Source organism: Aotus nancymaae, unplaced genomic scaffold, assembly GCF_030222135.1.
Source record: "Aotus nancymaae isolate 86718 unplaced genomic scaffold, 86718_ANA_hifiasm-v0.15.2.pri h1tg000049l, whole genome shotgun sequence".
Lineage (NCBI taxonomy): Eukaryota > Metazoa > Chordata > Mammalia > Primates > Aotidae > Aotus > Aotus nancymaae.
The window spans coordinates 3,236,443-3,257,858 of NW_026988463.1; the positions used below are offsets into that span (position 1 = coordinate 3,236,443).

The 21,416-nt window shown below is 47.3% G+C and overlaps 1 protein-coding gene across 2 annotated transcripts; it reads left to right on the forward strand.

The window, feature by feature from the left end:
• Positions 1–7,549: 7,549 nt before the first annotated feature.
• Positions 7,550–15,880, forward strand: ZNF263 (zinc finger protein 263). Of its 2 annotated transcripts, XM_012441710.2 has the most exons (6): positions 7,550–8,004; positions 8,864–9,044; positions 9,798–9,868; positions 10,138–10,264; positions 13,227–13,343; positions 13,831–15,880. In XM_012441710.2, the coding sequence occupies exons 1-6, from the start codon at positions 7,618–7,620 to the stop codon at positions 14,997–14,999; spliced, it is 2,052 nt and encodes a 683-aa protein (XP_012297133.1). In that variant the 5' UTR covers positions 7,550–7,617; the 3' UTR covers positions 15,000–15,880. The 2 variants fall into 2 exon arrangements, with proteins under 2 accessions (XP_012297133.1, XP_012297134.1); XM_012441711.2 differs by lacking the exons at positions 8,864–9,044; positions 9,798–9,868 and having other exon boundaries at positions 7,551–8,004.
• The last annotated feature ends 5,536 nt before the right edge of the window (positions 15,881–21,416 follow it).

Genomic DNA, 21,416 nt, shown 5'->3' on the forward strand with positions numbered 1-21,416 from the left:
CACACCAACTTGCCCAAGGCCACATGCTACAAAGAATCGGATAGCCAACATTCAATTCCATGGTGTGTGTCTGCAGAGCCCAAGGCCTTTCTCCTTGACTTTGCTGTCTCTTGGCATCCGTTAGCTTCTTAGCAGTCATCAAGCCACCCCCATCATGTTACAGAGGAGGACACAGACCTCCAGGGTAACTGACTGACTTGAATTCTCACACATCAGTGCAGAGCCGGGACTGGAATTCAGTCCACCTAACTGTGTTTGGAAGAAAGTCAAGTGTTTTTGACTACATCATAATATCTGAAAGATAGAGGAGAGGCAGAAGCAAGAACGAATAATATTTGAAATAGGCTGTGAAGAATTAAAAACATGAGAACATGGAAATTCAGAAACACCCTCTTCAATATGATTCCTTTCAGATAACTTGAGGCCCAAACAGGACAGAAAATCACAGGCCAAAGTCACCTGAAGGAAGGCTGACAACCACAGCAGACAACAGGGATGTTGCTCTCCATTCAACCTAAGAGTAGTACATTCTGTCCTGGAACATGGCACATTTCTTTATATAGACAAGTAAGACTATCTCCAAGAGAAGAGTTGCTACCACTAACCCCAATAAGCTGCCTTGAAAGAGCTGGTGGTAGGTGTTGGAAAATTAATCTGAGTAATTAGGAAACAAAATTTGAAATAAAAAATTCCATGAGCAATACCAACAAAACCCATAACTATAAATTTCATAAGAAATTTGCAAGACCTGTAAGAAGAAAAATATACAGGATTACAGAATTTTAAAAGTTCCAAATCATTGAAGAAATACACCACAGTCCTGGATGGAAGAGTTAATATTATAAATATATCATGCATTCCTAAATTAATTGATAAATTATAAGCAAATCCAATTAAAATTGTAACAAGATTTTTTTTCACATTTTTTTAAAAATGAGAGGAGATCTTGCTGGTTGCCTGGGCTAGTCTCGAACTTCTAAGCTCAAGCCATCTTCCTGCTTCAGCCTCTCAAAGTGCTGGGACTACAAGTGTGAGCCCCAATGCCTAGCCATAACAAGATTTTTTTTTCTTTTTCAGACTGGGTCTCACTCTGTTGCCCACGTTGGAGTGCAGTGGGGTGATCTCAACTCACTGCAACCTCTGCCTCCCAAGTTCAAGTGATTCTCCTGCTTCAGCCTCCTGAGTAGCTGGGATTACAGACATCTGCCACCATGCCCAGCTAATTTTTTTTCATTTTTAGTAGAGACAGGGGTTTCACCATCTTGGCCAGGCTGGTCTTGAACTCCTGACCTCAGGTGATCCACCTCTTCGGCCCCTGAAAGTGCTGGGATTACAGGTGTGAGCCACTGTGCCTGGCCCTAATTTTTGTATTTTTAGTAGAGATGGGGTTTTACCACATTGGCCAGGCTAATCTTGAACTCCTGACCTCAAGTGATCAGCCCTCCTCGGCCTCCAAAAATGCTGGGATTACAGGCACCGTGCTCAGCATATAGATGGATTTCTTGATTCTTTTTCCCTTTGCATGTGTTGGGGCTAGAATGTCCCAAATAGCTTCTTCACTCATTTGTCTAGTGCTTACACTGGGATGGCAGAAACAGCTGATGACTGAACATCTGTTTCACTCCATATAAAGAGCTTGGGCTTCCTCACCGCATGGCAGTTTCAAGATAGGCTTCTTATATAATGTTAAAAAATGAAGACAAAGTCTTCAAGAAATCCAGTCTGATCTTTGATTTATAATAACATTCATCGAAATACAGCATACCAGGTCGGGCTGGTTCTGTTACCAGTAGAGGGTCTTGACACAAGTTGTCCAGGCTTTTGGCATTTTGAACAAAGAAGTGGACAAAATGCACACCAAAGCAAGGTAAGAATGAAGCAACAAAAGCAGAGATTTATTGAAAGTACACTTCACAGTGTGGGAGCCCGCCAAGCAGCAGCTTAAGGGCCTGGATATAGAAACTTCTGGGGTCCAAACACCCCTTAGGGGTTTCCATTGGCCACTTGATGTTCACCCCATGTAAATGAAGTGGTGGCCCGCAATCAGTCTCATTGTTTACAGACAGCAACAAATCTGAGGCAGGAGAATTGCTTGAACCTGGGAGTCGGAGGCTGCGGTGAGCCGAGGTTGCACCATTGCACTCCAACCTGGGCAACAAGAGCAAAACTCCGTTTCAAAAACAACAACAACTAAAAAGTCTGATTCTGATTGGTTGCAAAAAGCAATTTTTTTTTTTTTTTTTTTTGAGATGGAGTTTCGCTCTTGTTACCCAGGCTGGAGTGCAATGGTGCCATCTCAGCTCACCGCAACCTCCGCCTCCTGGGTTCAGGCAATTCTCCTGCCTCAGCCTCCCGAGTAGCTGGGATTACAGGCACGCACCACCACGTCCAGCTAATTTTTGTATTTTTAGTAGAGACAGGGTTTCACTTTGTTGACCAGGATGGTCTCGATCTCTTGACCTCGTGATCCACCCGCCTTAGCCACCCAAAGTGCTGGGATTATAGGCGTGAGCCACCGCGCCCGGCCGCAAAAAGCAATTTTTTTGTTCGATTTCCTATCTGCCCCTCAGAAAAGGTGGGCGTTGGCAAAGAGAGTAGCCTCTGGTCCTTTTGTTATTTATGGGAGGAAAGTTGGGGGTTTTCTTTTCATTTAGTTCTGGGAAGTCAGGGTGAATCGGCCTTCGGTTCCATGCCTCAGTTCAAATACATAAAACCTAATACCTATATGACCACCATCCACAACTAATCAATAGCAGTGTCTATTTGTTTGACTTTGTTTCTATGTTGCAAGAAATAAGCCGGGCGCGGTGGCTCACGTCTGTAATCCCAGCATTTTGGGAGGCCGAGGCGGGTGGATCATGAGGTCAAGAGATCGAGACCATCCTGGCCAACACGGTGAAACCCCGTCTCTACTGAAAATACAAAAAAATTACCCGGGCGTGGTGGTGCGTGCCTGTAGTTCCAGCTACTCGGGAGGCTGAGGCGGAAGAATCGCTTGAACCCAGGAGGCAGAGGTTGCAGTGAGCCGAGATTGCACCACTGCACTCCAGCCTGGTGACGGAGCAAGACTCCGTCTCAAAAAAAAAAAAGAAATAAAAGCACCCCTGAATAATTCTCCATCAGAGAGAGAATGTGCAGCCACTCCAGCATGGTGTTCTCAAGGTAACCAGACTTCTTACATTGGTTCCAACTGCAAATTCTCCTAGCAAACAAGATACAGGTTACAAGGCCTTTTATGACCTTACCCTGGAGGTCACACTGCATATATATTTCACTGTATTTCATTGGTAGCAGTCACAAGCTGCCCAGATACAAGGCAGAGGGACAGACGCCCCACTTCTTGATAGGATGAGTGGCAAAAAAAGAATCTGTGACCATGTTTAAAACCCAGAAGATTTGGCTGTTACAGATTTGTGAAATTTTAAAAAGTTAAAAATTATTACAACAAAAAACCCAGGAGACAAGGTAGTGGAAGTGTGTCTCTCCCATTCACTGACCAAGATGAGGGGCCCCTATTCCTTCACTACTGACCTTCAGTCTCCCTTCCCCTTAAAAAGTGATGTTACCCAAAGTAGATAAATCCACAAAGATGGGAAGAAACCATTGCAAAAACGCTGAAACAGCCAAAAACCAGAGTGTCTCTTCTCCTCCAAGGGATCACAACTCCTCACCAGCAAGGGAGCAAAACTGGATGGAGAATGAGTTTGAGGAATTGAAAGAAGCAGGCTTCAGAAGGTGGGTAATAATAAACTTCTCCGGGGTAAGGGAGCATGTTCTAACCTAATGCAAAGAAACTATGAACCTTGACAAAAGGTTAGACGGAATGCTAACTAGAATGAAGAACATAAATGACTTGATGAAGCTGAAAAACACAGCATGAGAACTTTGTGAAGCATACACAAGTTTCAATAGCTGAATCAATCAAGCAGAAGAAAGGATACCAAAGATTGAAGATCAACTCAATGAAATAAAACAAGAAGGTAACATTAGAGGAAAAAGAGTGAAAAGAAATGAACAAAGTCTCCAAGAAATATGGGATTATGTGAAAAGACCAAATCTATGTTTGATCGGTGTACCTGAATGTGATGGGGAGAATGAAACCAAGTTGGAAAACATTCTTCAGGATATTTTCCAGGAGAACTTCCCCAACCTAGCAAGGCAGGGCAATATTCAAGTCCAGGAAATACAGAGAACACCGGCCGGGCGCGGTGGCTCAAGCCTGTAATCTCAGCACTTTGGGAGGCTGAGGTGGGTTGATCACAAGGTCAAGAGATCGAGACCATCCTGGTCAACATGGTGAAACCCCATCTCTACTAATAAAAAAAAAATTAGCTGGGCATGGTGGTGCGTGTCTGTAATCCCAGCTACTCAGGAGGCTGAGGCAGGAGAATTGCCTGAACCCAGGAGGCAGAGGTTGCCGTGAGCCAAGATCGCGCCATTGCACTCCAGCCTGGGTAACAAGAGCAAAACTCCGTCTCAAAAAAAAAAAACAGAGAACACCACAAAGATATTCCTCAACAAGAGCAACCCCAAGGCACACAATCATCAGATTCACTAGGTTGAAATGAAGGAAAAAATGCTAAGGGAAGCCAGAGAGAAAGGTCGGGTTACCCATAAAGGGAAGCCCATCAGACTCACAGCAGATCTCTTGGCAGAAACCCTGCAAGCCAGAAGAGAATGGGGGCCATTTTTCAACACCCTTAAAGAAATGAATTTTCAACCCATAATTTCATATCCAGCCAAACTAAGCTTCATAAGTGAAGGAGAAATAAAATCCTTTACGGCCAAGCAATTGCTGAGATTTTGTCACTGCTAGGCCTGTTTTACAAGAGCTCCTGCAAGAAGCACTAAACATGGAAAGGAACAACCAGTACCAGCCACCGCAAAAACATACCAAATTGTAAAGACCATCGACACGATGAAGAAACTGCGTCAACGAACAGGCAAAACAACCAGCTAGCATCAAAATGGCAGGATCAAATTCACACATAACAATATCAACTTTAAATGTAAATAGGCTAAATGCCCCAATCAAAAGACACAGACTGGCAAATTGGATAAAAAGTCTAGACCCATCGATGTGTTGTATTCAGGAGGCCCATCTCATGTGCAAAGGCATAAATAGACTCAAAATAAAGGGATGGAGGAAGATTTACCAAGGAAATGGGAGCAAAAAAAAAAAAAAAGCAGGGGTTGCAATCCTAGTCTCTGATAAAACAGAAAAGGAAAATTTAAATTCCAGAACATTTAATCAAAATATAATCGGAGTAAAATGCCTCATTTTGTCTTTTCATGAGGAAAGACAATATATTTCATATTAATAAAAATAAAATGCATTTCAAATGAAATGTCATTTAAATTTGCTATTTTGTTTATGATTGGATTTCAAAGCTAAGTGTAGGAACAAAGAGCATGTGGTACAGGTAAAAGAAAACCCTAAGTCATAGATCAAAGAAAAGATGTAGTCAAAAACAAACAAAAAACCACCAGAATGGTCCTAGGGAGCTCTGAGGTCGCATGTCTACACAAGGCTTTCCAAAGTGGACTTTGAGCATTATGGGGTCGCTGGCTCTGCATTTGCCACGACAGCCTGTGGAGCTGTCATCTTCCCTAGAGTAAAATAGAAAAAAAAGTCCACAAATAATAAAAAAAGAAAAAAAAAAAAAAAAGTCCTGCGTAGTGGCTCACGCTTGTAATCCCAGCAATTTGGAAGGCCGAGACAGGCATATCACTTGAGGTCAGGAATTCGAGACCAGCCTGGCCAACATGGTGAAACCCCATCTCTACTAAAAATACAAAAATTAGACGGGCGTAGTAGTGGTTACCTGTAATCACAGCTACTCGGGAGGCAGAGGCAGGAGAATATTGGAACCCGAAAGGCAGAGGTTGCAGTGAGCCGAGATCACGCCATTGCACTCCAGCCCGGTCAACAAGAAGGAAACTCCGTCTCAAAAAAAAAAAAAAAAAAAAAAAAGAAGATGAAAAGAAAACTAAAAATATCAGAACTCTTTTCACCTAGTCATCCCAAAACGACCCTTTTCAATCCCATACTAATCTCATAGTAGCCTCACCTTTGGCGACCGACTAGCTAGCTGTGTGACCCCAGGCAAATGACTTATCTCAGTGCCGCCACCTGTAGGAAGGGGCTGCTATTAGCATCTACTTCATATAAACGTGTTTTCAGGATCGCTCTGCATATAAGTAAGCGCTCAATATAAGGTTACTAGTTGTTATTCAATCCCAGCACGCTTCTATTTGCGGATATCACGGCCCCGGGGACCTGGGCCGCCTCACAACCGGGCAGCCCCGCTCACAGACACAAAGCCCACAACCGCGCCCAACCGGGAATCGGCCCTGCGGTCCTCCTGCCACTTGCCCCCCACGATCAAAGCCCACGGCCAAGCTGGAAGCCGATCCCGACCTTGCTGGGCTGGGCAAGAGACTGGAACTTAGAGAATGAATGGCAAGCGCCGCGCGTCTTGCGCAGGTTTAAAATCCTTTCTAAAATCGGAAGCAGGTGCCGCGAGCCCGGCCTTGAGAGCTCCTCTGGGACATCCAGCTGCAGAAGCGAGCCCAGAGCCCAGCAGGGGGTCTCCGCGGCCCCGAGCCTCACGCCTCACCCGGCCTCGGGGCTTCAGAATTGCCCAGCTCGCGGGTGTACTTCCAAAGCGCACGCGCAGTGGCGAGGTCGCGCCGCGGACTGCATCTCCCAGCAGGCCACGGGTCGCAGGCCACAATGTCCCCTCGTCTAAACTCGCCTGTATGAGAGTCAAGGATCTGCCAAGTGGCACAGTTGGCACACTGACGGGGCGGACGGCTAGCTCCCCGGCCTCTCTAATGCCGAGGGGGCCCGGGCTTCTGGAGCCGCCGAGGCCCCAGGGGCGAGTGGGATCCTCGTCACCCAGCGCAGAGTAGCCGAAGCGGGTAGGGCCTGCCTTGGGGAAGGATTCCTCGGGGGAAGCTTATTAACAATTCAAGTTTCCGGGCCTCACCCGGACACTGAAGAACTGGAGAGTGCGTGGAGCTGGGATCTGCTAAGCGCTCAGAAGTATTTCTAGCCCTGGTCGCCCGCCAGTCACAACCGTCAGTCGCAACCACCTCAGGCTTGTTTTCCTCGCTTAGCTCTAGCGGCCCCGCCCCCAGCCCCCTCCCAGAATCTCAGGGCGCGCCCCGTGGCCTCGCCTCTCTTCTCTAATTGGCCCCTCGCTCGTCCCGCCCCCGCTGGCAAATCTTCCCTTTTCATTGGTAGATGATGAGTGTGTGGCGAAACCTGACCCAATGGGTGCTGAAATTCGCGAAACGTAATCCGGAAGTTGGTCACGAGCAAGCGCCGTGGGCTTGTGGACGCCCAACTCGCGCGCTGGGATTTCCGGCGTGGGAGCTGAGGTCCAAGTCGTGTGTGGGTCCTCAGCAGTGGGAGGAGCGCGGCGCTCGGTTCCTGCCTTGGGGAAGTCCTGGCGCGTATAGGCCTGGGGGTCGGCGTGGCCGCGCCCGGAACCGACTGAGGCCTAGGCACCGGACCCGGCCGCGCCTGGGCTGGCAGCGGGGCTCCTCGGCTTGGATTGGGAGGCCGTGGGCACGACTGGTTTCGGGCTAAGGCGCTCCGGAGACCTGACGATGACGTTGGTCCCGGGCTCCCAGGAACGGGAAGGGCTCCTGATAGTGAAGTTGGAGGAGGACTGCGCCTGGAGCCAGGAGCTGCCCCCGTCTGACCCAGGGCCGAGCCCCGAGGCCTCCCACTTGCGCTTCAGAAGGTTCCGCTTCCAAGAGGCAGCTGGTCCCCGGGAAGCCCTCAGCCGTCTCCAAGAGCTTTGCCATGGGTGGCTTCGGCCTGAGATGCGCACGAAGGAGCAGATCCTGGAGCTGCTGGTGCTGGAGCAGTTTCTGACCATCCTGCCCCAGGAGATCCAGAGCAGGGTGCAGGAGCTGCATCCAGAGAGCGGCGAAGAAGCGGTGACTCTTGTGGAGGATATGCAGAGAGAGCTTGGGAGACTGAGACAACAGGTGAGAGAGAGAAAGAGCTGTTTTATCTGTGGTTTGTTTGGCCCCCAGGACTGGGACATCCCGCCCCCGGTCAAATTCAAGTATATTGCTCCCAGTAGACTTTACATGGGGAAGAGGACTTGTGATTTAACTTGGAGCACACATCCTCCAGATTTTCCCCAAATGAACAGAAAGAGCAGTGAAGAGTGCCCTGTTTCCAAGCAGAGGCAGTGTCTCTGCAACAGTTAGTGTTAGCCGTGGAGTTAGATGGTCAGCGTTCAAATCCTTAGTCTCCTAGTATTGGCTTTGTTACTTTGGCAAGTTACTTGATCTCTTTCGGCCTGTTTTACTATTTGTAAAATGAGGATATTAACATACTTTCTAGGGTTTAGAGGGAGAGTAGCATGTAAAGTTGTGATCACACTGCTAGCTTATAATTAGTGCTTAGTACTTGTTAGCTGTTGTTGTTTTAGGGTCTATGGTCTGGTCTTCTCTGCAGAGCTGGGTATCCGTTAATTGTGAACTTTGAAAAACAATTTGGTGCCGAGGCCCTGAGGTCACTGGCCCCAGGGCCACCCAAATTTAGCTTATCCTGTAGTGAGGAATAGGAGCACCTAGAAAAGGTGGGGAGAGCAAAAGGGAGTGAGGTGTATCTTATGAGCTCTGTGGGGAAGGTGTGCTCTGGGAGTAGGCCCTTTCCCTAACCCCTCCCCTTCCTCATGGGATGAAAAAAGCCTTTAGTGTAAACCATTTTTCTGTTGCCTGGGTCCAAAGGGATCGCCTGAGGTTTTCTGATGAAGGCTTGCTCTCAGAATCCTATACTAATTTCCCTTTTTCTTGGGCCCTGTTGTGATGATGAGTGATGTGGGTTGGTTCCCAGGTCACAAACCATGGGCGGGGAACAGAAGTGCTTTTGGAGGAGACTTTGCCTCTGGAAACAGCAGGAGAGTCACCGAGCTTCAAGCTGGAGCCAATGGAGACTGAGCGAAGCCCTGGCCCCAGGCTGCAGGAGCTGCTAGGCCCCAGCCCCCAAAGGGATCCCCAGGCTGTAAAGGAGAGGGGTGAGGAACAGTTATCTGGGCTGGTGGGAGGGAGGAGGGTCTTGGGGGTTGCCCCTGACACTAGCAGGATGTATCGCTGTTGCTAAGAAGAAGCAGTTTCTGAAGTTCAGGTTCTCTTACGTGGAATGAAAGACTTGGAATTGGTGGTGTGGGTTCTCCTGGAGCTAGGGGGAGGGAAGGGAGTCTCTTAGTAGAGCCCTTTTTTATGCACAACAGGGGCGATTTACAACTACTTGAAGGCCTGGCGGGGCCTTTCGGCTTTCGCCTCGAATCCCAGCACTTTGGGAAGCCAAGGTGGGCAGATCACGAGATCAGGAGTTCACGACCAGCCTGGCCAAGATAGTGAAATCCTGTCTCTACTAAAAACACAAAAATTAGCTGGGCGTGGTGGTGGGTGCCTGTAATCCCAGCTACTCGGGAGGCTGAGACAGAGAATTGCTTGAACCCAGGAGGTGGAGGTTGCAGTAAGCCAAGGTCGCACCACTGCTTCCATCCTGGGCGACAGAGCAAGACCCGGTCTCAAAAAAAAAAAAAAAAAAACTACTTGACTCATGAGGGGTTTGGAGTGCTACTCTTAGTATTCCTTTCCTCTCACTCTGTCATTTTAGATATCAGTTTATTAGGCCTTTGTGCAGTTTAGCGCATTCCCAAAAGCAGAGACTGGGTGATGGGGAATGGATACTGTGTTCTAATAATCCTTGAGTTGCCAAGAATTAGGAATGCCATTCTCATCGTAATTTCTGTCACCTTCAGCATTATCTGCTCCCTGGCTTTCTCTTTTTCCTCCTGAAGGGAACATGGAAGACAAGATGACTGGGCCCCAGGTGATGTGGAAGTTTCCATTGTCTTCCCCTAGCACCCTTCCTTCCCTAAGTGTTGGGGGTGGGGGGGTTCTGCCACGTGGAAGGTCCTTTCTCCCTTACCACAGAGTCTCCCCCACTTCTTTGTGTCTCACACCTCACTTGTAGGCCTGACACCCTTCTTCCCCCATGATGTGTGCTTGGCATCCCTCGATTTTGCCCCTTTAACCCATGACTCTGCTTGAATTGTTCTTGGTGCATCAGGGGCTAAAGGAGATCTTGTGCTGTTTCAGTTGCCTGAGAGCTTAGAGGACGTGGCAATGTACATCTCCCAGGAGGAGTGGGGGCATCAGGATCCTAGTAAGAGGGCCCTCTCCAGGGACACGGTGCAGGAGAGTTATGAGAATGTGGACTCACTGGGTAAGGACTTCTTTTCCAGGGATGATGACGGTGCCATTTCTGACCAGGGTCCTGCCCCCTTTTCATTCACCTCCTGGATATAGACTCTGAGTTTTGCCAAGAAGCCTCCACAGGAGATTTCCCCTTGTCTAAAGTCCCCTGTATGAGAGTCAAGTATCTGCCAAGTGGCACAGTTGGCACATGCAGCCCTGTACTGGAGCCCCAGCTGCCAGAGCCTAAGGCGAGTCTGAGCCATAATGGACTTCCTAGGGCAGAGTGAATCCAATGCAGTGACAACCTGCCAGCATCATACACATGCAGTGTCCCAGGATACTGGGGGGCTCTAAATGGTTGATTCCTTGCAGTTTCAAGATGCTTATTCTTCTGAGCTCGCCAGTGTTTCCTGTGCTCTGTTAGTGTTTCTAGGCTCATCCCCAAAGACAAAAATTTCAGGGGTAATGGCATCAACATTCTAGTCTGTCAGCTCTCACAGTCCATAAAAATTCAGAAAGCGGGGAGGATCTTGTGGAAATTTGGAAACAATGTATAGCTCCAAACTAGGCTAATGAAGCATAAATTAGAATGCACCTATGTCTTGAACTATTACTCAGAGATACAAAATTATGCCTATGAAATATGACAGACTGACATACAGTTTGATTTAGGTGGAGGATATGCAGGTATTATACAATTCCCTCAACATTTCTGTATGTATGAGAATTCTCCTAATAAAAAGTTGGGGAAAGTCTTAAAAACATAAAACAAGACTGTGTGTACATTGTGATTATACCTATGTTGAAACACACCAGTAGAAAGACTCACTGCAGGCTGGGCATGGTGGCTCATACCTGTAATCCCAGCACTTTGGGAGGCTGAGATGGAAGGACTGCTTGAGCCCAGTAGTTCAAGACCAGCCTGAGCAACAGAGGGAGACCCTGTATCTTAAAAAAAAAAAAAAAAAAAAAAAATCCTGGCGTGGTGGTTTGCACTTGTAGTTCCAGTTACTCAGGAGGCTGAGGTAGGAGAATCACCTGAGCCCAATAGGTCAAGGCTGCATTGAGCTATGATGATGCCACTTCAGCCTAGGTGACAGAGTGAGACTGTTTCAAAATAAAAAAGACAGACACACATTGTTTCCATATATCAGGTTTGCCTAAAAAGTATCACAACTATATATTTGTTTTATTTACTTATTTTTTATTTTTTTCCAACAGAAGTACCATATACCAACAACTATACATTTGTTGACACTAATTCTGCAAAAGGTTTTACTGCTGGTTTTTTGTTTTCCTTTATTGAGACCATCTAGGTTTTATGTATCTTTTTTTTCTTTTTTTGAGACAGAGTCTTGCTCTCTCACCCAGGCTGGAATGCAGTGGCATGATCTTGGCTCACTGCAACCTCCGCCTCCTGGATTCAAGAGATTCTCCTGCCTCAGCCTCCTGAGTAGCTGGGATTACAGACACACGCCACGATGCCCAGCTAATTTTTGTATTTTTAGTAGAGATGTGGTTTCACCATGTTGGTCAGTCTGGTCTTGAACTCCTGACCTCTTGATCTGCCCACCTTGGCCTCCCAAAGTGCTAGGATTACAGGTGTGAGCCACCAGGCCCTGCCTCTTTTTTTTTTTTTTTTTAAAGTGATGAGTCTCACTCTGTTGCTGAGGCTGCTCTCGAACTTCTGGGCTCAAGCAGTCATCCTGCCTCAGCCTGCAGGCCATTGTAGTAGCTTCCAAATTACTTTTCACTGCTGTGATGTCTAAGGTTGAACATGGCCCTTTTAGTGAGAAATGCTAAATAGGAAGAGAAGATCAGATTATAGCTTGTTGGAATTTTAAACTTCTGTTGGAGTCCATGTTTGCTGGAGAAGGAGGTTTTTGTTTTTCTTTTTGGCACAGAACAGAAATGACACTTGTGGGTTTTAATCTTATGGTCGTCTTAGAGCCCTGGGTCCTTTTCTGATTGTCTGTCATATTATATTTTCTTCCTCTGGAGTTGCCCAAATTTAGTTCTCTTTCAAATTTATATGTAGAGACACGGCTCTTTTATGATATCAAATGGATTATTCAAGAAACTGACCATGTACATTTTATACTTGTTTTCATTACAGTAGTGTACATTCTCATTGCAAAAAAGCATTCTGAGTACTATGAATACGTTAAAAAAAAAAAAATGGCTGGGCGCAGTGGCTCATGCCTATAATCCTAGCACTTTGGGAGGCCAAGGCAGGCAGATCACTTGAAGACAGGAGTTCGAGACCAACCTAGCCAACATGGTGAAACCACATCTCGGCTAAAAATTAAAAATTGGGCCAGGCACGGTGGCTCATGCCTGTAATCCCAGCACTTTGGGAGACCGAGGCGGGTGGATCACAATGTCAAGAGATCGAGACCATCCTGGTCAACATGGTGAAACCTCGTCTCTACTAAAAATACAAAAAATTAGCTGGGTATGGTGGCGCGTGCCTGTAATCCCAGCTACTCAGGAGGCTGAGGCAGGAGAATTGTCTGAACCCAGGAGGCAGAGGTTGCGGTGAGCTGAGATGGCGCCATTGCACTCCAGCCTAGGTAACAAGAGCGAAACTCCGTCTCAAAAAATAAAAATAAAATAAAATAAAAATAAAAATAAAAAATTATCTGGGTGTAGTGGTGCATGCCTGTAATCCCAGCTACTGAGGAGGCTGAGGCAGGAGAATCACTTGAACCTGGGAGGCAGAGGTTGCAGTGAGCCAAGATGGTGCCACTGCCCTCCAGCCTGTGCAACAGAATGAGACTCTGTCTCAAAACAATAGTCTCCCTCTCCTAATTTCTTTCTCTAGAGGTATCCACTGGCAACAGTTTTGTGTATTTTCCAAGTAACTGCTGTCAGATTTATGGAGCATTCTGTATCTACCCACTGAGGGCAGGGAATAAGACTATCTTTGTTTACCTAGCCTAGTAGAGGAAAGTGGCAATACAGAAATCTGTTTCTTTCATTGTGAACAGAGTCTCACATTCCCAGTCAGGAAATCCCAAGCACCCAGGTGGGACAAGGAGGAAAGCTGTGGGATCCCAGTGTCCAGAGCTGCAAGGAGGGCCTGAGCCCCAGAGGCCCAGTTCCAGGTAAGGAATGAAGACAAGTGGCCTGCCCAGCAAGGCTTTTGCAGTTAAGAGCGAGACATTTGAGGATTTGGGTGCAGGGCCATCCCACCACAGCTGCCAGAGAGGTACCCCTGCCATTCTCCATCTCAGTGAAGCAAGTAAGGAACCCAGGGTGCAGACTTTAAGGAGGCCTTTACTCTTGAGCTCACTTGTCCCCCTCCCCCCAGTCTTAGCCCTGCTCCATCCCGCCCATTCCTGAAGGGCAGAAGTGAGAGGCTCAGCTGGAAAGGAAAATTCCAAGACTGGTCTCAGCTCCGATTCCTAGACCAGTGGCCCCACCCTTTATCCCGATGCTTCTCCAGAGTGCTTTACCTTTAGGGAGAGGATGGGAGACTGAGGTAGAAGCAGTCCTTCTGGGATGCTGACCTAACAGGTAGTAGCAGACAAGTGGGATTTTCTTTTCTCCAGCAGAGAAATAACGTAGGGGTTTGCTTTCTCTCTCTACTAGGAGAAGAGAAATTTGAGAACCTGGAAGAAGGTGTTCCATCTGTGTCCCCTGAGAACACCCGCCCTCAGGTGCTGCTTCCTGACCAGATCCGAGGGGAAGTGCCCTGGAGTCCTGAGCTGGGAAGACCTCGTGACCGGCCACAAGGGGATTGGGCGCCTCCCCCAGAGGGTGGAATGGAGCGGTCCTCTGCAGGAACCTCAAGTGTCAGAGAACTGGGGCGACCAAAGGAACTGCAGCCAAAGAAACTCCATTTATGTCCCTTGTGTGGCAAAAATTTTTCTAACAACTCGAACCTAATTAGGCACCAGAGAATCCATGCAGCTGAAAGACTGTGTCTGGGTGTGGACTGCAGTGAAATCTTTGGTGGGAACCCACGTTTCCTGTCACTACACAGAGCACACCTGGGAGAGGAGGCCCACAAGTGCCTCGAATGTGGGAAGTGCTTCAGTCAGAACACCCATCTGACTCGCCACCAGCGTACCCACACAGGTGAGAAGCCCTATCAGTGTAACATATGTGGAAAATGTTTCTCCTGCAACTCCAACCTCCACAGGCACCAGAGAACGCACACAGGGGAGAAGCCTTACAAGTGTCCCGAGTGTGGGGAGATCTTTGCTCACAGTTCCAACCTCCTTCGGCACCAGAGAATTCACACCGGAGAGCGACCTTATAAGTGTCACGAGTGCGGGAAAAGTTTCTCTCGGAGTTCACACCTCGTCATTCATGAAAGAACTCATGAGAGAGAGAGACTTTACCCCTTCTCTGAGTGTGGGGAAGCCGTGAGTGACAGCACCCCCTTTCTTACAAACCATGGAGCCCAAAAGGCAGAGAAAAAGCTCTTTGAATGTTTGACTTGTGGGAAAAGCTTCCGGCAGGGCATGCACCTCACCAGACATCAGAGAACACACACAGGAGAGAAACCATATAAATGTACCCTTTGTGGGGAAAACTTCTCTCATAGATCCAACTTAATCAGGCACCAGAGAATCCATACAGGAGAAAAACCCTATACCTGTCATGAATGTGGAGACAGTTTCTCCCACAGCTCCAATCGGATTCGCCACTTGAGAACGCATACAGGAGAGAGACCCTATAAATGTTCTGAATGTGGAGAAAGCTTTTCTCGGAGTTCCCGTCTTATGAGTCATCAGAGAACTCACACGGGTTAAAGTGGAGTTTCTCTTTGCCCCAGGTGAGGTGGCATATTCAGAGGAGCCTGTTGGCAAGAGCTGGTATTCCCTGCCCAGCTGACCAAATGACCTCTGCATTCTTCAGGTAATGAGGGCTCATTGTGAGGGAGGTACAGACGCAGCAGAGGATTGGCATAAAACTGAAAAGGAGTTCTGTCTGTACGAGAAAAGATGGCAAGTCTCTGAGGTGACCTCAGGGTGGAATTCTCTAAGTGCAGTCTGCCCCAGGGTGCTCCTACCCTCTTGGTGTTTTTAGCCAATGTGTGATTTGAGTGCCTGACTGTCCAGTTTACCTTAACAACTTTGGGAATTCATGTGATGTTTTTGACACTTCTTCCTCACTTGGGACGTTCAATAGGGGCCACTGAGACCAAAGAAGAGAGGCCAAGTCCCCTGGGAAATCAGCTGTTGGTCAACAAAAGATTGGTTGTGAGTTGCAGCTGTCTTGATGTTCCCGGTTGGAAAGCCATGGGCAATCCAGATCAAGCCACCATATGTCCCACGATGGCCTAACAGGATCTGCCCATTGGCAGATCACACATGTAAATGTGACCTCAGACAAAAAGGAACCAGAGACCCAAGGGCAATAATAAGGTGGAATTTGCAGGTCAGCCCAGGAATAGGCAGAGGAAGTAGGTGTCTGATTACCCTTTGTGGAGAAGGAGATTCCACCCCCCAGCCCTGCCCCGTGTGAGAAAAATAAACAGCTCTGGAGTCTTGTTCCTGACTCCAGAGGAACAAGAGGGTTCCAGGAAAGAGAGATTCCCTGGGAAACTGAAAATGGGGATCCTAGGGGGAAATTAGGGATTGTGTCTTTCCCATCAAAATATAATTGGATTGGAATAAATATCTTCAAGAAACATATGTGTGTGAGTCTTCATTGAAAGCCTCTGTCTAGACCCTCAGTGTTGATCTGTCTCCCCTCTGCCTTGGTCACAGGCCCTGCTTTCTTTTTTTTTTTTTTTTTTTTTTTTTTTTTTTTTTTTTGAGACGGAGTTTCGCTCTTGATACCCAGGCTGGAGCGCAATGGCGCGATCTCGGCTCACCGCAATCTCCGCTTCCTGGGTTCAGGCAATTCTCCTGCCTCAGCCTCCTGAGTAGCTGGGATTACAGGCACGCGCCACTGTGCCCAGCTAATTTTTTGTTTTAGTAGAGACGGGGTTTCACCATGTTGACCAGGATGGTCTCGATCTCTTGACCTCGTGATCCACCCGCCTCGGCCTCCCAAAGTGCTGGGATTACAGGCTTGAGCCACCGCGCCCGGCCACAGGCCCTGCTTTCTCATGGACTTACTGGGTTGGTCAGGAAGATTCTGACAAAGGAGGCAGCAGACAGGCAGAGGCAGGTGAGGGCCTGGCAGGCTCCTGCCTGGGACTGTCATGTGGTAAAGGGTCAAGCCAAATGGCTGCTGGGGTTTTGCTGTCATAGAGTCTCTAGAAAGTATCCTGTGGTCTATAGCAGTAAAAATGTTTTCAGTTCTTTGTTTAGAATGTTCATGTTCTTTTTCAGTAGCTGAGGAAGATCTGACTCTTGGAGGACAAGATATTTTGGTCTTATGCCGGGCGTGGTGGCTCACGTCTATAATCCCAGCACTTTGGGAGGCCGAGGCAGGTGGATCATGAAGTCAAGAGATCGAGACCATCCTGGTCAACAAGGTGAAACCCCGTCTCTACTAAAAATACAAAAATTAGCCGGGCATGGTGGCGCATGCCTGTAGTCCCAGCTACTCAGGAGGCTGAGGTAGGAGAATTGCTTGAACTCAGGAGGTGGAGGTTGCGGTTAGCCGAGATCGGGCCATTGCACTTCAGCCTGGGTAACTAGAGTGAAACTCCATCTCAAAAAAAAAAAAAAAAAGATATTTTGGTCTTGCAACAGGTTGATTCCCAGGGTGGAAGCTAAGATGGTCCCAATATAACTGAGTTATTGATGATTAATGGTGGGAAAGATAGAGGGTAGGGTGCAGTTATTAAGGGAAAGCATTTTTTGGTGAAGATGGGGTCTCACGATTTGCCTAGGCTGCTCTTGAATTCCTGAGCTCAAGCATTCTTCCTTTCTTGGCTTCTCAAAGTGCTGGATTACCAGCATTACATTTTTAGAATGGCATATCAGGAATATGACATCTAGTAGTGTGGGAAAGAGGGAGGAGTATTCTAAGAGTAGGAAATTGGATGCCAGGAAAACACCTCAGGATATGGCCCTGGAGGAACGTATCCATCTGTTCTTTGGGAGAAAAAGATGAAGAAACAGTTCATTGGCAACAGGCTGATGGATATAGCAACTTGAAGTAACGGAAACAGTGCCCCACTGCTCGTCCTCTCAGCCCCACCTCAGTTTAGTATGTTTTTCTTTGGTTGTCTGAGCCATTTTTTAAATTTCTATTTCTTATTTCTGTAACTTTCTCTCAATCATCTTGTTCACAGGAGGAGGGCAGTGGTCATGTGAGGGTTGAGGGCAGGGAAGTAGGGGGTTAGGATTAGAGATCATTGTAGGATCAACAGTGGTAGGAGTGGGACCACACTCCAGTGGAGCAGTGCAGGCCCAGCCAGGCTGCTGATGCTATGAAATGGGTGGAGTGTGAAGCTGGTGTTCCTACAAAGCACTCTGGTTAAGATGGCAGTTGGTGTGGATTGAGACTGGAAAGCGCCCCTTCCATCTACTCTCCCTCCCTTGGTACCATCACCCACACAAATCTTATGATGTGGTCCAACTGATGCTGCTCATACTTGGAGCACTGCAGCTTGAAACTAGAAAATGACTCCCTGGTATTTGGTTCCAGTGGAACCCTTCACTCAGTCTTCAATCTAGCTCCCCTTCTAGCAAACTTCACATGCATAGCTGTTCTTGGCCTTGTTTTAATAAGATGACATCACAGGAAATACTGCACATAAAGCAGCACCATGCCTGGCATGTAAGAAAGTACTCTACTTGTGCCAACTGTCCACTGATGATACAAAAGATTTTCTTCTAAGCACCTAAGACTGAGGTCACTGAAGACCACACTGGCAGGAACTTCAGGGACTGATGACATCTCTTTTCCTTGTATTCATGTTTCAGAGAGCAGGTCCGAGCCCCTTACTGCAGGCCCCCATGAGGTCTGAGTCCCACCCAAATCTCATCTCTAATTGTTACCACGTGTCGAGGGAGGGACCTGCTGGGAAGTGCTTGGATCATGAGGATGGTTTTTCCCCCATGCTGTTCTTGTGATAGTTAATTCTCCTGAGAGCTGATGGTTTTGGTTTGGTTTTGTTTTGTTTCTTGAGACAGAGTTTCACTCTGTCGCCCAGGCTGGAGTGCAGTGGTACGATCTCGACTCACTGCAACTTCTGCCCCTCTAGGTTCAAGTGATTCTCCTGCCCGAGCCTCCCCGTAGCTGGGATTACAAGCATCTGCCACAGTGCCCGGCTAATTTTTTTGTTTTTAGTGGAGACAGGGTTTCACCATGTTGGCCACGCTGGTCTCGAACTCCTGAGCTCAAGTAATCTGCCCACCTCGGCCTCCCCAAGTGCTCAGATTACAGGCATGAGCCATCATGCCCAGCCAAGCTGATGGTTTTAGAAGTGTCTGGCAGTTCCCCCTCCACTTGCGTGCTTGCTCATTCTCTCTTGAGAAGAAAGTACCTGCTTCCCTTTTGCCTTCTGCCATGATTGTAAGTTTCTTGAGGCCTCCCCAGCCACACAGAACTGTGAGTCAATTAAACCTCTTTTGTTTATAAATTACCCAGTCTCCGTATCTATATTGGAGTGAACTAGGTCACTGCAAGAGATTAGTACTTTTTCATACATACTTTTTACATTAATACTTTGCCCACTAGGCCTCTTGTAAAAGAAGCCAACACAGTTTGAATGGCTTTTATGTCAAAGGGAGACTATGTAGGGCTGTAAGACCCCACAGGGTCATGGGGTGTCCTTTATGCTGTGCTGAGGTGCAGGATCCGAGAAGTAAAGAGACAGGACACTGAAGAACTAGTGAAGAGCAGCTGGACTCGGGGGGCCACGCAATCTATGAGTGGAGATCATCGAAAGCCCCAAATGCCCAGAAGCATCTGTATTTATTAGGTATAAGCAGGGGCAGGGTCGTAAGTGAGGTCATCATCTATAGGCTTAGTAATAAGGCATATATAATCATGTGAGTCACAAGTGAGGGGGCCACCCCATTATGTCACCTGGGCAGAGAGGTGGGCCGTGTGCAGTAGGGGGGCCGTGCCGTGCGCAGTAGTAGAGCGTTGTGTACAGAAAAGAGGTCTACCCCCATTAGGTCACTGAGGCAAGGAGCTGGGCTATGTGCAACAGGTGTCGTGCACAACACTTTTTTTTTTTTTTTTTTTTTCTTTCTAAGACGGGGTTTCACCATGTTGGTCAGGCTGGTCTTGAACTCCCGACCTCAGGTGATCCGCTCGCCTTGGCCTCCAAAGTGCATGGATTACAGGCGTGAGCCACCGTGCCCGGCTGCAACACTTCTTATCTGGGGGCTGGAGACTTAAAAGGATTTCTAATAGAAGGATACTGTAAGCCAGTGCAGTGGGAGCTGACAGACTTGTGCTCTTCTCTTAAGATATTTATGGGAGGATGATTTGAGCTAGCACAGAAGCAAGAAAAGACTGACAGGGAGTACAGCTGCTATGACTGGTCACACCAGAGGGGTTCTTCTCCCTCGGTTATTTCCAGGATCTCAGGCCTCAGGCCTACTTTCCACAGGAACTGGATGCAAGGTACTACAACTCCTTTATCAGGAGGAGAGGCTCTTGCTCCAAGCCTGCATACAGCATATGCCCTTCCAGGCAGGGACACCACCACCTGGGTCTTTGGTTCTTGTCCTGGCCTGGCTGTTTTCCCATGTACTGCTTCTGTTCTGTGACTGCTCTAGGCATTCCTCCTACTACAAACTACTACATGGTTATATGGAAGGATTATATAAATCATCACCAAATGTGTCAGTACAGCTCCGACTACAATACCTATATGATTATATAGAAAGAGTATATAGAACTGAGTATGCTAGATATAAGTACTAAGTATAATTATATAAGCTAGATACATGTAAGCAGTAAGTTATACTTCAGGCACTAATTCTATAAACTAATATATGATGATATAGAAAGGATTACATAAAGGAAATAGCTGAGTAATAACACTATAAACTAAGATATTCTTCAGGCACTAATTGTGCCTGGGGTCTGGACAGTTCTTCCTCAGTGCCCATGGTGGGGCGTTACCCACAGACTAACCCTGGGACAATATGGACCTCTAGCACCTAAGTCCAAATGGGTACAAAGCGGTCTTGGGAGATGTGGAACAACCCTGAGCAGCAGGGACCAGCAGGGAGGCTGGTGGGCAAGAACCAGTGCCACATCTAAGAAGCGTGAAAAGGCCTGGCAGGGTCAGGCTGGGGAGCAATGAGGACAAAGCCAGAGGTGGGACACAGACTGGAAGAAGTGTTTTTAAAAGCATTGAATTTCTTTTCAGAAAAACCCATCAGAGGTCACTTTAAAAGTTTTGATTGCTGTAATGAAAGGACTTATGGATCTCAACACCATAGTCTGAAACCTGAGGTTTTAGACTCAGCACTTTTTAAAGAATTTACTGTAGATTCATTACATTATTAACTGATACAATTTTGGAATGTGCAAAATCACCACTGCTTTAAGGCTTGTAATTTTTTGTAAATGTTTCACAAGCATTTGAAACAACTAAGTCATATAAAGTGTCTTAATGTGTGTTACAGGAAAACCAACTAGCAAATTTCTTAGCATTAGGAGACTTTGGGGGTCAGGAGCTCAAGAATAGCTAGATGAATTCAAGCAAAATGCATTTATTTATTTAAAATATTTTCTTTTACTCTTCATTGTAGCTTGCAAGCACTCCCAATTAAAAATTGACTTCTGTTCTTGAAAGGGCGGTTAATATTTCCTTCCCATCATATTTAATAAGAATAGCTAAACCTTCCCTGAGCAGTACAGTGAACAGGCACTGGGAATGACCTAGGTTAAGTTCAACAATCATAAAATGGTTGAGGAAAAATAGGTCACAAAAAAATTCTGATGTTCCAGTTAATAATATTGCTCTCAGCTACAGAGACATCTTGAACGTCTAAAGATTCCATCAGAAATCTGGTGGCTCTCAAGCATCCCCCTGCTCCAAGGAGAGTAATCGTTCTCCAGGCAGCGAGAACGGGAAAGAAAAACACTAAGGAGTATCGTTCTGAAGTCCAGGGTATATTTTTAGACATCGTGGAGAATTGCTCGCCCTCCATTCCATCCAGGGAGGTCAGTTCCCTACTCCCGCGGTACTGCTGCCCTTGAGGGAATTCTCGGCTCTCCTGGGCCTTCCAGGAGGAGTCCAGGCACCCGGCACGAGGGTGAGTGCATGGGCCTCTCAGAGAAGCTCCTATCCCCAGGAG

Excerpts from the sequence above, each read along its gene's own strand:
- ZNF263 (XM_012441710.2), top strand. The coding sequence starts at position 7,618 with ATGACGTTGGTCCCGGGCTCCCAGGAACGGGAAGGGCTCCTGATAGTG. Across the intron at positions 9,045-9,797 it reads CCAGGCTGTAAAGGAGAGGG|CATTATCTGCTCCCTGGCTT; the intron begins GTGAGGAACAGT and ends TGTCACCTTCAG. Across the intron at positions 10,265-13,226 it reads TGAGAATGTGGACTCACTGG|AGTCTCACATTCCCAGTCAG; the intron begins GTAAGGACTTCT and ends CATTGTGAACAG.